This window comes from Quercus lobata, chromosome 11 (assembly GCF_001633185.2).
Source record: "Quercus lobata isolate SW786 chromosome 11, ValleyOak3.0 Primary Assembly, whole genome shotgun sequence".
NCBI classification, from domain to species: domain Eukaryota; kingdom Viridiplantae; phylum Streptophyta; class Magnoliopsida; order Fagales; family Fagaceae; genus Quercus; species Quercus lobata.
In genome coordinates, this window is record NC_044914.1 from 11,113,354 (window position 1) to 11,132,825 (window position 19,472).

Consider the following 19,472-nt stretch of genomic DNA (forward strand, 5'->3'; position numbering starts at 1 on the left):
ATACTCAATTTATTATTTTATCTATTAATAACTATTAAAAATTCTTAAATTAAACCTAAAATAAATTTAGCTAACATAATTGAACATATAGGTGCTGTTCATTTCTCAAGCTCAAGCTTAGATATACAAAAACCTCAACTTAAGAGAAGATACCCTTTTATTAAAAATATATAAATTTAATTAATCATATTCCTTTTATCAGCTCACCAAGTTAAACATTCAAATCCGCAATTGGGTTGCTTACCTCAATTTCGTATATGAACATTCAATTTGCCATCAAAATGCTCTGATCATCAAAATCCCCCAAATTTGGTCGAACCGTCAAAGTCCTACTGTTAATGATTTCCATTTTTTATTACTCTCAAAACTATGATACGTTTACTAAATTAAAGTTATAAAACCCTAATTAGATGTCCCAATTACTTTTATAAAAAAAAAAAGATGTCCCAATTACATATTTTCTTGCTCATCTGGTTAAAACATTATTGGATTGAAAATTCCTAATTTAACTTAATAAATATAATACCTAAATACCCACTTTTAATTTGTTAGATCACTTTAACTTACCTGGCCATAATTTGACCTAATTAGAAGTTCTAGACTTTAATTAGGATTCCTTAAAAATTCAATTTCATGGATTAATGTCCACACAAATATCTCCAAATTGGGCATTAGCCCTAACTCTATTTTTTTAAAATAATAAATCCTTCAAAGATGATACTCTCATCAGTTTCTTATCCTTCTTCCTACACCATACATCTATCCTAAACTCTTATCTTAAATTACAACGTGGTTGTTATGAGCATATTTTTCGAATTTGTGCATTGTAACCTTTGATATAAAAACCTCTAGTGTAACTTTATTAATTATCAAATAAATAATTAGTTTTTGAGCAGTTGGAGGTCAGGATTTCCTCAAATTAATCTCATGATTCTCATCTCATCTTATTTTGATCATTATAATCTATCCAAATTCTAAAGCTAGCCACCATTGGCAAGGGCACGGTCCTATATGTACCGAAGTGGTATCAACGCCTGAGGGACCAAATTGGAGCTGTTTAGCAAAATGTCAATTCTCTCATGACTAATCAGCAACAAATGATTGATATATTAGTCAATTCTCATCAACTTGAAACCCCCCATTGTAACTGATGGAGCTCGAGTTAGATCCTCATAGTGGCGATTCTATTGGAGACAGAAAGCTAGACTTCGAGGCATTGTTGATAGTGGCAGTTCTTAATTTTTTTTTTTTTTTAATTCAAAAAATAAATTGTACAAAATCTAATAAAACGAGAACTTAAATATATCGACATCGCAAAAAAAAAAATGCAATTATATGAAATTTTAAAATTGTTGTAGCAATCGCGACAAGAATATTTTAATTTATTATTAATTAGTTTTTGTCTTTACTCTTTACAATTCTTTTATTAAGAAGAATTTTTGTTTTATCCATAACATTACTTAATTAAGAATTTTTGTTGTTGGACCTTTTCTTTTTGTTTAAAAATGCCAAGATAAAAGTTGGTATTGAATAGATTTGTTGTTTGGCTTCCCTTACGGTGTTCAAGATTTTATTTTAGAGTGTCAAAACAAAAAACATAAAAAATATCATATATGAATTTTAGAGTGCCGAAGTCTGTCACTGTCTATGATGAGTATAATAATCGGCAGCCCGTCAACTAGCATGGTTCCTAAGTTCCAAAAAATTTAGAAGCTCCATATATGTTATCAGGATGACATAATGAGCCCCAAGCTTGTGGAGGACCCTTTGCACTTGGAGATATAACGTTGGGAACTGTAGATTAGAAGCTTATCCTTACTTATCCTTAGGGCAGTCCAAATTACATGTGTGCCTGGTTTTATATATATATATATATATATATATATATATATATATTTATATTTTGTAGTTTCTTTCCGGGTTCTTGTAAACAAACATTAAAAATCAGAAAATCTAAAAAAGAAAAAGGTAAATGAAATAAAACCAAAAAAGATAATTTTCTGTAATGGCCTGCAACTAATTGCTATTAAAGCTTTTAAACAAAACCTCTGAGATGGCCTGCAAGCTGCAACTAATTGCTATTAAATTTGCGACCAATTATTATTGTACAAGTATATTTATTCATGAAACCAACCAAAAAATAAATAAGTTCAATTCGATTCCACTTAATTTAATTGTCAAACTTTTTTTCCTTAAGATCCATTGCCGTCTATATTATATTATTATCAAAAAAAAATTATTAATATCCTTATCTAGTCGATATAATAACAATTAGGATAAATTGCAAATTACACTTCTAAAGTTTGGAGATGTTTGGATTTTAAACCCTAACCTTTTAGAATTTGGATTTTAGCCCCTAAAGTTAGGAGATGCTTGGATTTTACACTCCCAAATTCTTAAACTTTAAGATATAAAATCCAAACACCCTTAAAATTTAAAGGGTAAAATCCAAATTTTGAAATGTTAGGATGTAAAACAAACACCCTCAAACTTCAGGGAGTAAAATTCAAATTCAGAAACTTCAATGTGTAAATCTAAATACTCCTAAACTTTAGAGATGTAATTTGCGAATTACCCTAACAATTATCGCCAACGTGTACACTACTAAAAAAAAAAAAAAAAAAAAAAAAAAAAAAAAAAAAAAAATAAAAAAAAAAAAAAAAAAAAAAAAAAAAAAAAAAAAACAACAACAAAACAAAACAACATTTTTGTCCCTATATTTTAGGGTCACAATTAATTTAGTCCCTACATTTTAATATCAGTTAATTTAGTCCTTATTAATTTTAACTTGTAGTTAATTTAGTCCCTACCGTTATTTCATTAACAGAAATACTAGTGGCAAATAACTTACATAGCTGGCAGCATACATGGCTAGTAAAACAATAAAATACATTTAAATATTTTTTTTTTTTTTAAAAGCCAGATCAACAAATTAAAAAAAAAAAAGTCACATCTAAATAATAAAAATAAAAAGTTTGAAGGGTAAACTAATTAAAAAAAATTCTTCAGATTTTCTCTCTCTCTCTCTCTCTCTCTCTCTCTCTCTCTCTCTCTCTCTCTCTCTCTCTCTGTGAGACCCACCATAACAAACAACAGTATCACAATAGCGCCACCACTAGCTATGGCCACTGCTCCTCATCTCTCTCTACTTTTCTTTTTTTATTTCTTTATATTTTTTTGGGCAAATTACAACTTACACACTTGTGGTTTGGCCCGAATTTAAATTACCTATCTGTGATTTAAAATTTGACACTTTACCCACCTGAGTTCTATTCTGCTAAGCTTCCGTAACCCACCTCTACTTTTTGTTATAAAACACATTTTAATACAAAAACATGACACAAAACATATCAAAAGGTTAGAGTTTGAACAAAAATTTTCACACTACATCAAGTTGCCCATAAATTATACGCAAATTTGCAATAGAAAATGTTATAAAAAATGAAAGTTAAGGATTTAATTTTACTTTTTATTTTTTAAAAAAGGAACCTTACTTGGCAATATACCCTTCAGTGCAATGTTAGCCTTTTGATCTATTTTATATTGTATTTTCAAATTTAAATATGTTTTTTTAAAGGCAAATGCAGAGGTGGATTACAGGAGATTAAGGAAATAGAGCTCAAAAGGGTAAAGTGTCGAATTTCAAACCACAGATAGGTAATTTGAATTTGGGCCAAATGCATGTGGGTAAGTTGTAATTTGCTCTAATTTTTTCCTCTTGTATTTCTCATCTATGGCTGAAACCCATTTTGTATTTCATATTCCTTTTAAATCTAATTTGTTTCATTTTGGTTCATACAATGGTTGGGTTTTGTTTTAGGTTGTGAGAAATCTATGTTGTTGGAGACGTTGAGCTCTTAGGTTCGCCTCTTGTTCTTTGAGCATATGGATGGTTTGGGTTTTTTGTTTGAATGACTATTTCAGTGGGTTTTCTTATTTCTTTCTTGTGGGTTTACAAATGATATTTCTAGTGAAGAGAACTTCAATGCATGAGTTAAATTTCTAGGTTTGCAGAGAAGGTATTCCGAGTGTTCTTGGTTGCGATTTCCAAGCATTATTTTTTATCTTAAAAAAATTGAGAATTTAAAAAAAAAAAAAAAAATTTAGATGCTAACGTGGTATTTTAATTATTATTTTAGTAGTCACGTCAACATTAACTTTGCCAACTTTCCAAGTAGTTTGTCAAGTAGACATTTTTCGTTAGTGAATTAATGGTAGATATAAATTTTTATTTTTTATTATAACAATGGTAAAGACTAAATTGAATATAAATTGAAAATAACAAGAATAAATTAATTGTTACCAAAATGTAACGGCCAAATTGAATGTGACACTAAAATGTAGGAACAAAATTGAATGTGATACCAAAATATAAGGATCAAATTGAATGTGACACCAAAATGTAGGGACAAAATGATGTTTTCACAAAAAAGTAAAAATAAAAAATAAAATGTGCAGTACAGCTGGAACCATTGTGACCTACATTGCAAATATTTATTTAATCTGAAAATTAAAATATCCTCATATAGTTTCTCAAAAAAAAAAAAAAAAAAAAAATCCTCATATAAGACTCATCGAGCAGTTGAGTTTTATTAAATTTGCAATTTCTCATTTAAAATTTTATATTCGAATTTTAATGAATCAACAGTCAAATGTTCACATGCAATTGGTCATTTGTAAAAATAAATTAATCCTCTTTAATTCTTCACGCGGAACAACTATTAAACGACTCTCACAAACAGGCTAACAGCCATTGAACTAATATAAAACTCAAATATAGTATTTCTTTGTGTCCATGCTTTGAATCAGTCAATATGAACAACAGCAACAATTTTTTTTTAGATGAATCAAAGATAAATTCAATACTAAAGAAAAAGGTATACAAGTTCTACCACTCAGCTAAATTTAGCATCTACAAAAACAACACCAAAACCATAGTAAGGGACAGCAAAACCCTCTTCTACACTGCACAAATTATAAGGAACAAATAGCAGCTCTATTACATATCAGAGAAGAAGATATACACATAAATTCATTTTTTTTATAAGTAAATTAAAAATGATTTGGTAACTTATAAATAACAACTAGCAAATCTTCTTCAGTTCTTGAAGGAATCATGGTTATCAATAAACCATCAAACTAAAACACGTACATTAATAATCAAACAAAACTAGCAAATCCAAAACTCACATTAATAATCAAACACAATTCATTCAGAAAAAAAAAAAAAGAATTAAAAATATGTAAATTTAGTTATCAATGAATAAAACAAAAGGAAATTTAGTTTTGACTGGTGGAGCTAGCGGTGGAGACTGGGTGCGCCGACGGTGGAGAAAGGAGGGTTTGAGGTTGACCAATGGTGGTGGCAGAGGAGATTTAAGGGGTGAGCTGGGTTACAAAGATGTCAATGAGAGAGAGAGAGAGAGAGAATACATGTAGGTTTTTATTTATTTATAATTTTTTAATAGATGGTGTGGTGTGGTTAATTAGGGTTAGTTGGTTTAAGTTTAGTTAAGTAATCATGTGCCATGCACATGCCATTTTTTACACATGTCAGTTTATTAGAGTAGTTTGTAGTCTTAGGCTACAAGGTTTTATAGCTAAACTTTGTCATTTCTTTACTTAAACAACTCCTCATAGTTTTTTTATTTTTTATTTTTTAATTTTTATATACAAAAACTCATTTTAAACTCAAAACATAATTTTGCAACAACTTATAAAAACTCACCCTTAGTATATCATAGAACTTATCCTTAGGGCAGTCCAAATTGCATATGTGTGCTTTGTTTTTTTGTTTTTTTTAGTTTCTTTTCGGCTCCTTGGAAACAAACATTAAAAATCATAAAATCCAAAAAAGAAAAAAGAAAATGAAATATATAATTTTCTGTAAGGTTACCCCCAAGACAATTTTCTTGCTCCGGTATTGAGACTACTAAACATAGTGCGTGACCTTTTTTTGAGAAGAACTTAGTGCATGACTTGTTTCTGAAAAAAAAAAAAAAAAACTCTAGTGTATGGTTCCCTTTGTAATTTAATCATGATATCTTCCTTTAGAAAATTATCTTCTTCTTCTTTTATTACTTATTTTTTGAATGAAAAAAATGAGATTTTTCGTATAGACTCATCAACACTATACCATATGACGGCAACGAATAATATTACACATTTCACATAGACCTTACTTAAACTATCGTTCGAAGTGCTCATATCTAGATGCTAGGACAATTACTCTATCATCAAGTCACATCCGGTACAGTGAATATTATCTTCTCGTAGTCTTTAACGGGATATTCCTATTCATCATACTTGCAAGACCTTTTAAACAAAACATGTGCAACGGCCCACCAACTAATTGCTGGTGTTAAATTTGCGACCAATTATTATCATACACGTATATTCGCAAAACCAACAATTATAAGGTCAATTCGATTCCACTTAATTTAATTGTCAAAGTTTTTGTCCTTAAGATCCATTGCCGTCTACATTATTTAAAAAAAAACAATTATTAATGTCTTTATCTAATCGATATGATAACAATTATCGCCACCGTACCGCATACACTATAAATAAAAATAAATAAAATAAAATGTAAAGCTGGAACCATTGTGGCCTGCATTGCATATATTTATTTAATCTGAAAACTAAAATATCCTCATATAATAATAATTATTAATGTCTTTGTCTATGCTTGGAAGCATTATTGAGCAGTTGACTTTTATTAAATTTACCATTTCTTAACAATCATTTAAATTTATACATAGACGAGATTATAGTAGAATTTCTAATTTATATAAAAAAAAATGAAATAAACAATCATATGTTCACATGTTGAACCACTATTAAACGACTCTCTCACAAACAACCATTTATAAAACTCAATTATAATTCTTTAATTCTTTATTTAATTTTTTAATGAATTCCTTCTCTCTCTCTCTCTTTCTATCTCTCAAAAGAATCTCAACACCAAAATATGGGAAGGGTGAGATTATGGTTCAAACCCCATTGGGTGCGTCCATAACTTACCAATAAAATAAAATAAAAAAATAAAAAAGCTTACTAACACATGAATGCTATTCTTTCTCAAAAAAAAAAAACACATGAATGCTATTGACAAAACAGGAAAACATGAAATATGCACGACTACATGTTTTTACCTTCCTCTCTCTCTCTCTCCCCTCCCCCGTTTCTTTTAATTGTCTTGAAGTAATTGAAGTAAGTTGATAATTTATCTATTAATTTATTTTATATTTGGGACAAATGCAGGCCCATGCAAGCTAAGAAAGTTCAGGCAGAAGGAAAACTAGCAAGTATTTTGTTACTGACAAACAAAAGCTAAAAAGGCCTTGGTATAATTGTAGTGAAAAGGTTAGTATTTTTAAATACATGCAGGATTTCATCTTCGAGGGCCAAAGGATAAATCTTTTTTTTTTTTTTTTTTCATTCAAGAATATAGAAAATATAGTAAATTTATAACAAAATCAATACGTGAAAATTCATATTAGGATACATTTAATACTGAGTACAACATTTTTTTTTAATCATTGATTTGGGGTGTCAAAGATGATCTCGAAAAAATGAACACTGTTCTCGCTATTCAAGCTGTACTTCAGGATGCGGAGGAGCAACAGGTCGAGAATCACCAAGTCAAGCACTGGCTCATGAATCTCAGAGATGCAGTTTATGATGCGGATGACTTGTTGAGCGAGTTCACCACTCATGTGTTGCAGCAAAAGGCGATGGATGGTGATAAAATTGTATAGAAGGTACGCATTTTCTTTTCTAGTTCAAACCCACTTGTTTTTCGTCTTGAGATGGCTAGCAAACTAAAGGCTATGAGGGAGAGGTTTAATGATATATCAAATGATAGGGACCAATTTCAGTTGAAGTTGGTAGGTTGTCCTTTAGAGACACGAGTTGTGACTAGGGGGAGGGATCAAAGTCACTCTTTTGTACCTGATGAAGAAGTTATCGGGGGAGAAAAGGATAAGCAAGCCATCATAGATCTGTTGTTGGACTTTGATGTGGAAGATAATGTTTCATTCATATCAATAGTGGGAATTGGTGGGCTAGGAAAAACCGCACTGGCCCAATATGTATTCAATGATGAGAAGGTCCAAGCTAATTTTGAGTTGAAGATATGGGTGTGTGTGTCTGATGTCTTTGACATTAAAACAATTGTTGAAATGATAATTGGATCTACAACTGGTAGAAAACCCAAAAACCTAAACATGGATCCATTGCAAAATGAACTTCGTAGAACTCTCAGCCAAAAGAAGTACTTACTTATATTGGATGATGTCTGGAATGAGGATAGTGAAAATTGGTGTAATTTGAAAAGACTTTTGATGGGTGGTGCAAAGGGAAGTAAGGTAGTGATGACTACACGAACCAACATAGTTGCGGAGATTACTAGTACTATCTCATCGTATTTTCTAAAAGGCTTGTCAAGGGATCAATCCTGGTCATTATTATCATTATTATATTATGCAAAAAAAAAAAAAAAAAAATCCTGGTCATTATTGAAGAAAATGGCATTTAAAAAAGGCCAGGAGACCGTCAATTCCAACCTCGAAGCAATGGGGATGGATATAATAGAAAAATGTCAAGGAGTACCTCTTGCTATAAGGACGATAGGGAAAGTCTTATTCTTCAAAAAAACTGAAGATGAGTGGTTATACATCAAGAATACTAAACTCACAGATGTAACTCAATTAAAAGATGGCATTATGTCGGTTTTAAAATTGAGTTACAATTATCTCCCATCACATTTAAAATGTTGTTTTGCATATTTTTCATTGTTTTCCAAAGATTATTTGATCGATAAGTTGACATTAATACAATTATGGATATCACAAGGTTTTATCCAATCATCAGAGGAGAGCCATGAAGTAGAGCATGTTGCCAATGAGTACTTCATGGAGCTACTTTGGAGATCTTTCTTCCAAGAAGCAAAAGAAGATGGAGGAATGAATAGGAGGTTTAAAATGCATGATTTAATTCACGATCTTGCTGCACACTATGTATCAGAGACTGATTGTATACTAGTTGATTCCAATGCAAAAAATGTGAAAGAAAAAGGACACCATCTATCGTTTCCATTTTACAATATTTCATTCTTTGAGGAGAATTTAAGCACGTTGGTTAAAGCAAACAAAATACAAACATTTATATTGGCATATAATAAGTGGAAATATGATCAGGGAACAATTGAAGAATCAACTCTCAAAAAACTTATTTCTACTTTTAGATACTTGCGTGCATTAGACTTACATGGTTTAAATATGAGGATGTTACCAAATACCATAGGTACTTTGATGCATCTAAAGTACCTTGACCTTTCCTCTAATGATATTGGGGTTCTCCCTAGTTCTATTACAAAATTAGTGAATTTGCAAACATTAAAGCTCTGTCAGTGTAAAAAGCTTAGGGAGTTAACGGTAGATATTCAAAAATTGGTCAGCCTCAAGCACCTTGACATAGATGGTTGTGAGAATTTGACTCATATGCCATGTGGATTAGAGCAATTGACTTCTCTTCAAACATTAACCTTATTTGTTGTGAGTAAGGATCCTGTAAGTTCTTCCAAGCATTGTGGTGGGCTAGCGGAATTAAACAAGCTAAATGACTTGAGAGGAAAATTAGAGATTAAAAATTTGGCACGATTGAAAGATGCCACTCCAGAATTCAAGGTTGCAAATTTGAAGGAGAAGCAACGTCTCAGTGAGTTGATATTACAGTGGAATCTAGAGAGTGATGATAGTGTAGATGCCAGTGATGATGAAAATTCCATGGATAGCCTTCAACCACACGAGCATTTAAAATCTTTGAAAGTGGACGGGTACATGGGTGTGCGAGTTTCAAGTTGGCTTTCATTCTTAACAAATCTCGTTGAATTAAGTATACGCAATTGTAAGAAGTGCCAATATTTGCCACCGTTGTATCAACTCTCATCTCTACGAGAACTAGATATTTGGGATATGGATGGTCTGGAGTACATGACTAACGGGGATATGAATGATGAGATATCTACTTCACTGGCATTACCATCAACATTTTTCCCATCCCTTGAGACACTCGAACTCGGTTGTTGCGAAATCTAAAGGGATGGTGGAGAAGGGATAAGGGGAATGAGGCAACAACGACATCAACAATATCATCATCATCAACTAATCATTATCACCAATACATACCCCTACCTTCCTTTCCGCGTCTTTCTTTTTTTAGTTTCCAGATTGCCCTAGGATGACTTGCATGCCACTATTTCCAAATCTTGAAAGAGGGCTTTGGTTGAATAATAGCAGTTTGAAGGCATTGGAAGTGACAATAGAGATGAAGATGATGAATAATACGGGAGGAAGGGCTTCTTCATTTCCGTCCTCTTCCTCTTCCTCTTCCTCCTCCTCCACCCCTCCTCTATCCAAATTAAAGTATTTGCGTTTGTTGAAGATACAGGAGTTGGAGTCTCTGCTAGAGGAGTCGTTTAAAAACCTAACTTCTCTTGAGAGATTACAGATTTGGTTGTGTCCCAATCTGACGTCACTTCTCGAAGGGATGAGTGAAAGCAGTAGCAGCAGTTGTGTACTTGAAGAACTTGAAGATGATTCAAGCCCTGTTCCAATGGTCAAGAAGAAACAAGGCAAGCCACCAGATGATGTCGTTTAGTCACTATAGCCATAAGCAACAACACGATGTCATTTGGCCTTATTTATTTTAAGTGCAGACACGTGTGCACGTGTGTGAAGTAGTTAGAATAGATCAGTCCTGTATTTGGGTATATATTAGAGATTGCTCCTCTGTAATTTTAGTGTGAACGATTCTTGATAAACTACATTTTCTGTTAGAAGATTTTCTCTCTTCCTCTTGTGTTTGTTACAGTCTGGTGTGTGAGTTTTAGAGCTTCTCTATGTTCTTTCATGGTATCAGAGCATTGATCCTTATCAATGGCTTCCACGACTTCATCTTCTACCTCTGGTTCAGCTCCTGCTGTGACTAATACAGCTCTACCTGCAAATACCTCGTTACTTCTCTTATCCAATATGTCTTCAATGATGACTGTCAAGCTTGACCATGGCAATTACATTGTTTGGAGGCATTAGATTGAGGTAATTCTTGAAACTTACTCAATGATTGATATCCTAGATGATTCAATTGCTGCTCTAGATCGTTTTTTTTTGGGCAATGAAACTGTTACAGTAGGCAATGGACAGGAACTTCCAGTCACACATGTTGGTCATGGTGAGCTTAAAACTTCTACTCATAACTTTAGGCTTAATAATATACTTAGAGTTCCTGATCTTGCTTCTAATCTCTTGTCTATTCATAAGTTGTGTCTCCAAAATAATGCTTTTTGTTATTTTGATGCTTACAAGTTCTTAATTCAGGATTTACCTTCGGGGAAGATCCTCTACAAAGGGTTGAGTAAGGATGGTGTTTATCCTATTCCATCATCTTCCTGACTCTCATCTTCCACTGCTTTTAACTCTACCTCAACTGTGTCTGCTTCTCAATCCATCAAGTCTGATGTTCTTCTGCTTTGGCATTACAGGCTTGGTCATCCTAGTTCTAGGCTTTTATATTCTGCTCTTAAACCTTTCTTTCAATCTGTTTCATTGTCTCAAATTGAAGCTTGCTGCGCTTCTTGTGAATATTGTATAAGTGCTAAGATGCACAAGTACCCTTTGAATAAATCTCCTATTGTGTCTACTTCTGTGCTTGATTTGGTTCATAGTGATGTATGGGGACCAGCTCCTTTATCTTCTGTTCTTGGTTTTGCCTATTATGTAATCTTTGTGGATGATTACTCTAGATTTACTTGGTTATTTCTGCTCAAGCATAAACATGAAGTCTTATCTGTGTTTAAGCACTTTAAGGCACTTGTTGAGAATCAATTTTCCACTAAAATTAAAGTGCTTAGGATAGATAATGGTTCTGAATATACCAACACTGCTTTTCATGCCTTCTGCTCTTCTAATGGCATTTTACATCAAACCTCTTGCCCACATTCTCCTTCACAAAATGGTGTTTCCGAAAGGAAGCATAGGCATATTGTTGAAACAGGTCTTACCCTTCTCTACAGGTCTCATTTACCCTATAACTATTGGTCTTATGCTTTTGCTACTGCTGTTTTTCTTATTAACAGATTACCTTCTTCTGTCTTGAACTTTAAATCACCCTGGGAACTTCTATACTCTACCTCCTCTTCAAGCCCTTAAGGCTTTTGGTTGTGCTTGCTATTCCTATCTTAGGCCCTATAATAAAAATAAGCTTCAACCCAGGTCTTAACAATGTATTTTCCTAGGTTACCCTCCTTTGTCAAAGGGCTACATCTGTCTTGATCCTACTTGCAATAAAATTTACATTGCCTGTTATGCTGTGTTCAATGAATCCTTGTTCCCTTTTGCTCAGTCCTCTTTTTCTACTAATCCTAATACTCCTTTTACTACTACTATCTCTCTTTGGTTTCCCAATTCCATATCAGGTTCTTCTTCTGATAATGTTAGTTCTCCCTCTACATCTATTCCTCTTTCCACTTCTGATTTTGGTCCTTCTTCCACTTCTTTGGATTTCACTTCATCTTTGTTACCTTCTTTACTTCATACTTCTACTCCTATTCCTATGGTTCCACCTCCACCTCCTTCTAGTCTTCCTTCTTCCCTTTCCACTATTTCTGCTCCTGCTGCTACTTCTCTTCCTATCTCATCTTCTGTTGTTCCTTCTGCTTCTGAATCTGCTCCTAATTCTTCTTCCAATCCTATTTCTCATAATTCTCATCCTATGGTAACAAGATCTAAACATGGGATATATAAGCCTAAAGTTTTATCAGTTCAACATGATTATACACAGACTGAACCTCCTTCCTATGCTATTGCTGCTAAACACTCTCAATGGGTGGCTGCCATGGACTCTGAGTTTCAATCTCTTCAGAAACAGAAAACTTGGTCCTTGGTTCCCTTGCCTGCTAACAAGAATGTGGTCACTTGTAAATGGGTTTATAAATTGAAAAGGCATGCTGATGGGTCTATTGCTAGATACAAAGCCAGGTTAGTGGCTAGGGGTTACCTTCAGCAATTTGGGCTTGATTATGATGAGACATTCAGCCCTGTGGTTAAGCCTGCTACTGTGAGGCTTCTTTTGGCTTTGGCTATAAACAATGGTTGGGAGTTACGGCAACTAGATGTGAGTAATGCCTTTCTTCATGGCATCTTAAAGGAAGAAGTTTATATGAGACAGCCTTAAGGCTATGTTGATCCTCAATTTCCTCATCATGTTTGTCTCCTTCACAAGGCTCTCTATGGTCTTAAGCAGGCACCTAGGGCCTGGTTTGAGAGGTTTACCTCACATTTGTTTCATGTTGGGTTCTTTGCCTCTGGTGCTGATGGGAATTTATTCATCTATAGGCATGGTTGTCATTTGGTTTTCCTCTTGCTCTATGTGGATGATATTATACTTACTGGGAATGATAAGGTCTTCACTGCTTCAATTATTCAGCTCTTAAGTTCTGCCTTTGATCTTAAGGATCTTGGTCTACTCCATTATTTTCTTGGACTGCAAATTGAATATACTGATTTCGGTCTTTTTGTACATCAGACAAAGTATGCCACTGATTTGCTGTCCAGGTTTGCTATGTCTGATTGTAAGCCTTGCAAGACCCCTTGCCCTTCTAATCAACATCTTCTGCCTCATGATAGTCCCTCTTTATCTGATGCTACTTCTTATAGAAGTCTTGTAGGTGCCCTTCAATACCTTACATTTACAAGGCCTGACTTGTCTTTTGCTGTCCAGCAAACTTGTCAATTTATGAGTGAGCCTACAGAGAATCATTTGCAAGCTTCTAAACGTATCCTCAGATATCTTAGGGGTACCTTACACTATGGCTTAGCTTTTACTCCGGGTTTTCCTTCCTTGTCTGCCTTTTGCGATGCTGACTGGGCTGGTGATCCCGTTGATCGTAGGTCTATTTCTGGTATTGTGGTTTTCTTTGGCAATTGTCCTATTACTTGGTCAGCCAAGAAACAGTCAACGGTTTCCCGATCTTCCACTGAAGCTGAGTATAGAGCATTGGCTTCTACAGCTGCTGAGTTGTTTTGGCTTAGGATGCTCCTTCGTGATTTGGGCTTATTTCTTTCCACTCCTCCTTTGTTATGGTGTGATAATGTGAGTGCTTTGGCTATTGCATCTAATCCTGTCTTCCATGCTCGTACCAAGCATATCGAAGTGGATTACCACTTTGTGCGTGAGAAAGTTCTTAGAAAGGATCTTCTGGTGAAATTCATTTCCTCCAATGATCAACTTGCTGATATTTTTACTAAAGGGTTGCCTTCCTCTCGGTTTCATTGGTTAACTTCCAAACTCATGTGGAAATTCCCCTTTCGTTTGAGGGGGGATGAAAGCAGTAGCAGCAGTTGTGTACTTGAAGATGATTCAAGCCCTGTTCCAATGGTCAAGAAGAAACAAGGCAAGCCACCAGATGATGTCGTTTAGTCACTATAGCCATAAGCAACAACACGATGTCGTTTAGCCTTATTTATTTTAAGTGCAGACACGTGTGCATGTGTGTGAAGTAGTTAGAATAGATCAGTCCTGTATTTGGGTATATATTAGGGAAAAAATTGCCAAACAGACTATTCTTGGGAAAAAATTAGGCGCATGGCACGTGTTCGAAGTTATTTAGTAAGGTAGACTGTTTTTGAAAGTCGAGTTTGGCAAACTCGACTTTGGACTGGAAAACAGACACTATAGTGACGTTTTTTTTAGTGGCTATAGCAGCGTTTATAGAAAACGCCACTATAGGTTCCTCTATAGTGGCGTTTTTTGACAAACGCCACTAAAAAAAACGCCACTATTGTGTCTGTATTCTAGCCCAAAGTCGAGTTTGCCAAACTCGATTTTCAAAAACAGTCTAACTAACTAAATAAGTTTGAACGCATGCTGTCCGGCTAAAATTTTTTAGAATTTTCACTGTTTGGCAAATTTTGCCTATATATTAGAGATTGCTCCTCTGTAATTTTAGTGTAAACGATTCTTGATAAACTACATTTTCTGTTAGAAGATTTTCTCTCTTCCTCTTGTGTTTGTTACAGTCTGGTGTGTGAGTTTTAGGGAAAAAATTGCCAAACAGACTATTTGTGGGAAAAAATTAGGCGTGTGGCACGTGTTCAAAGTTAGTTAGTAAGTTAGACTTTTTTTGAAAGTCGAGTTTGGCAAACTCGACTTTGGGCTGAAAAACGAACACTATAGTGGCGTTTTTTAGTGGATATAGCAGCGTTTATAGAAAACGCCACTAAAAAAAACGCCACTATTGTGTCTGTATCCCAGCCCAAAGTCGAGTTTGCCAAACTCGACTTTCAAAAACAGTCTAACTAACTAAATAAGTTTCAACGCGTGCTGTCCAGCTAAAATTTTTCAGAATTTTCACTGTTTGGCAAATTTTGCCGAGTTTTAGAGCTTCTCTGTGTTCTTTTAATGAGTCACCTCACCTCTTTACAAACACTGGAAATTCGCTATTGTCCCAAATTAAAGCAAAGATGCGAGAAGGAAAATGGAGAGGATTGGAATAAGATTTCTCACATCCCATATCTTATCATAAGTTGAACTACTGCATACGCTTCCCTAGTATGTTCTTCACTCTTCTCTGATTTTTTTTTCTTAAAAAAAAAAAAAAAAAAAAAAAACTTCTTTTATAATTTCTGTAATTCCAGACGAGAGATTTTCAAAGCACAAGCAAAACCAAAATTGAAAAACTCCATAATTTCTTTTTCTTCGCCTAGATATGGCTTGGGCCTCATTATCTAGGTTTCTGATTGATGCTGAAATTGCAGATAGAACATGACATGGATTTCAAAGGGGCAGAAATGAGGGAAGAAGAAAGCATAAGTAAAACTCTAATTTTTTTTTTTCTTTGAAATTGAGATTTGATTTTAGTTATTTTTACGTAGAAATTTGAAAATTTATATAAATCTTTTTCTGGGTTTCTTTTAAAATACACATTTTTATACTTGATTGTACTATTTGAAGAAGAGATTGTGAGTTGTTCGTTTTGGGGCATCTTATTGCACTAATAATTGGGTTTAAGGATTTCTAGATTGAGATTAGGCTTAAAGAACAGCTGGATATGGTTATAAACTTTGGAGAACAAATGGCAAAAGGATAGTAAAAAAGAAGAGGAAGAAAAAAAAAAACAGAGAGAGAGAGAGAGAGAGAGAGAGAGAGAGAGAGAGAGATGAGACAAGATTAACTTAGAATCAGACGAAGGCCTTTTTGGGGTTTCAATTAGAAAATAATTACTAGAATCTTTATTGTCAGATGGGTTGAACCAGTTAAAATTCTTAGTTATCGATGTTTTTAGTTGTTTATCCATTTCTTGCTTAAATGGAGATGACATCTGCATAGTGTTTTATTTTATTTTATTGCTGCTGATGTTTTAGAAAATTTATTTACTATTTCTTTATGCAGGGATATTTTGAAGTGCAAAGCAAATTTTTGAAAGGGTGCCAGCAGGAAACAAGGGATGATTGCTAAAAACTTCTCACATCCTAGGTATTTGCTTAATTTTTTATTCTATACTGTTTTCTTATGATGAGAAACATCTCAGTTGATCTATATGCAGAACCAATTGGTGCTTATTCAAACTTTAGGGCTCTGTAATTGTGCAACAAATCAGCTAATGAAGCATAGGGAAATCACGGTTTTATAGCTTAAAATCACTTTATTCTTCGATGTAATACTTCTACACCAGCATGGCAATCATGGTTGAGTAGGGGGTCTTTTTGCTAATTAAAAAAAAAAAAAAATTGTTACTAAAATTGCATCGTTTCCAAACAATGATGCAGTCTATGGGAGTTTTGAAATCATAAGCTCAAATCTTGGTTTCTAAACTTAAAACCAGGCTTGATCTCATGATTTTTTTAGTACATTTTTCACTTAAAATATTGGTTTCTAAATTTTAGGAGTGTTTAGATTTTACTCCCTAAAGTTTGGAATTATTTGGATTTTACACTCTAAAGTTTCAAAATTTGTGAGTGTAAAATCCAAACACTTCCAAACTTTAAGGGGTAAAATCCAAATACCCTAAACTTCAGGGTGTAAAATCTAAATTCTGAAATTTCAAGGTGTAAAATCCAAGCACCCCCAAATATTAGGAATGTAATTTGCAATTTACCCTTTATTTTATTATATTTTTTTGCTACTGATGTTTTGGAAAATTTGTTTACTCTTTCTTTATGCAGAGATATTTTGAAGAGCAAAGCAAATTTTTGAAAGGGTGCCAGCAGGAAAAAAGGGACAATTGGTAAAAACACCTCACATCCAAGGTATGTGCTTAACTGTTTATTCTATGCTTTTTTTTTTATGATGAGAAACATCTCAGTTGATCTCATATGCTGAACCAATTGAGGCATAGGAAAACATAGGTGTCAGAATTGGTGATTATGAACATCTTACTGCCATGGCGTTTAAATTACATGGATTGTGCTTTGTTGTGTTTTCTTTAAAGTAAATGCATAAATACATTGTTGGTTTCCAATTGTTTCTGATGGTGTGGGAGTTTTGAAGTTATTTTCTGAATCTCTCTACTGCATTTTGTGTCATTTGATTGATTGATATGTTACTTAGAGTATGATTCTTTTTTAAATATCATTTTGTGTCTGTTAAAAAATATAAGAAAAAAAAATGAATGAATAAATTTAAGAATGGGGAATAGAGCAATTGGATATGGGGGTTTTAATTTATGAATGGTTAAAGCATCTTGGTTGGTTGCTAAGAAAATGTAAGAGAAGGATGTAACTTATGTTTTGAATCTCATGGTTTTGTTGATATGCTTAGTGTATCTTTGGTACCAATGTGAAAATGTTTGGTCGTGTTTGTTGTGATGTGGCCTTATGGGGGTTCACATGGCACCGGTGCTTCACAGCCCAGCCAAGTGATGCAAGTCTACAAATGCATTGCAAAGCCCCTCATGCCCACCTACAACACGTATAGACGTGGGGCTTTGCTCTGCTGCCATTGGATAAAGTCTTTGATGTGCCTCTTCCTAACACCTTAAGGTTTTTGGAGCACTGGTTAGCATTTATGATCCTAATAATATTGGTTTTAATTTGGAGCACTGGTTAACATTTATTCTACATATGATTTATTTTCTTCACATATTAATTATTCTACATATGATTTATTCTACATAGGTTTATTAATTTAAAAGGGTTTGCTAGAATCGATAAGAATTGCCATTGATGATAAAGTGGGAGTTTAGACTTGGCAAACAAGCTCTTGCTGTGGAACTTGTTGATATTGAAGTAACATTGTGTTTGAAGTTCATTTCAAATAACTAAACTGGCTCGGTTTGGCCTTTGATTTCTCGTGTCCCAAAATATTCCAATTTTGGGATTAAATTGGTGCTTGCTTTTACGCTAATATGCTTCCACAGTTCCACTTCCTTGGGTATGTTCTTCTGCATATATATTTTTAGCAATCATAGAACTTTAAAAAAAAAAAAAATTATTTATCTTCTTCAATATTGTTGTTTTATGAAATTTATTTGCAATTTCATATGCAGAATTTTAGAAGCACACTAACTGAGGAGGACTGCCCAAGCAAGTTAATGATATCGAGACTGGTCCATCAAATTTTCGCGTGTAAAATCTTAATCCTTTGTACAAACTCAAATTCCATAGTTATTATTCCTCTTCTTCTTTCTTCTCATTGAATGAGAAGCATTTGATTTGAGCTCATATGAAGACACAATTGAAGCAAAAAAAATGCCCGGTCCTCATAATTGGTTATTGTTTCACACTTTTGCACTATACAATTTTCTACATTTAAGTGCTGATTACCTTATTTTTCTTATTTATAAAATAGTTCATTTTAGATATGATTTCTCCGCATATTATGAATTGATAAGATGATTTACTTGCTTGGTTTATTGAATTAAGCCTGGAGCCTCTTACACCAGGCAAAGTATTGCAGGAGATAGCCTAGATAGAGAAAGGATATCGATGGCGGATGGGAGATGGGAGAAGTGCATTAATTTGGCGAGATAGGTGGCTGCACACCTTACCACATTCCTAATTAGCTCACCAAAACCTCCTACTTTACAAGATCCCCCCGTGAACTCTCTAATTAACATGGAAAAAAGATGCTGGAACTCTTAACTTATCAGCAACTTATTCTCAAGAGAAGAGATAGATGCAAATTTGGGTATTCCTCTTAGCAAGAGATAAAATAATTTGGAGTTTCACACCACATGGTCGGTTCACGGTTAATTGTGCCTATAGTGATGCTAAATTTCCAACAATAGGGGAGACTTTCATGTGCAACAAAAGGAAACAGTTTTAAAAATCACATTAATAATTTGCATGGAGGGCATTTCATAATGCAATTCCTACTTATGAAAATCTTGGTAGGCGTGGAGTTCCGGTGGAACCATGGTGTCTCTTATGCAAGCTTTTTGAAAATGGGATTTATTGAAAAAGCTGTACCTA

At 33.7% G+C, this 19,472-nt stretch overlaps 1 protein-coding gene and 1 long non-coding RNA gene across 2 annotated transcripts; both read left to right on the forward strand.

The window, feature by feature from the left end:
* The first annotated feature begins 7,811 nt into the window (after nucleotides 1-7,811).
* LOC115966385 (putative disease resistance protein RGA1) lies at nucleotides 7,812-10,100 on the forward strand. The gene is made up of 2 exons (XM_031085627.1): nucleotides 7,812-8,461; nucleotides 8,513-10,100. The coding sequence occupies exons 1-2, from the start codon at nucleotides 7,812-7,814 to the stop codon at nucleotides 10,098-10,100; spliced, it is 2,238 nt and encodes a 745-aa protein (XP_030941487.1).
* A 5,387-nt stretch (nucleotides 10,101-15,487) lies between these two features.
* LOC115968004 lies at nucleotides 15,488-17,305 on the forward strand. The gene is made up of 4 exons (XR_004086636.1): nucleotides 15,488-15,612; nucleotides 15,819-15,873; nucleotides 16,453-16,536; nucleotides 17,226-17,305. It is a non-coding gene; the product is annotated as an uncharacterized LOC115968004 (long non-coding RNA).
* The last annotated feature ends 2,167 nt before the right edge of the window (nucleotides 17,306-19,472 follow it).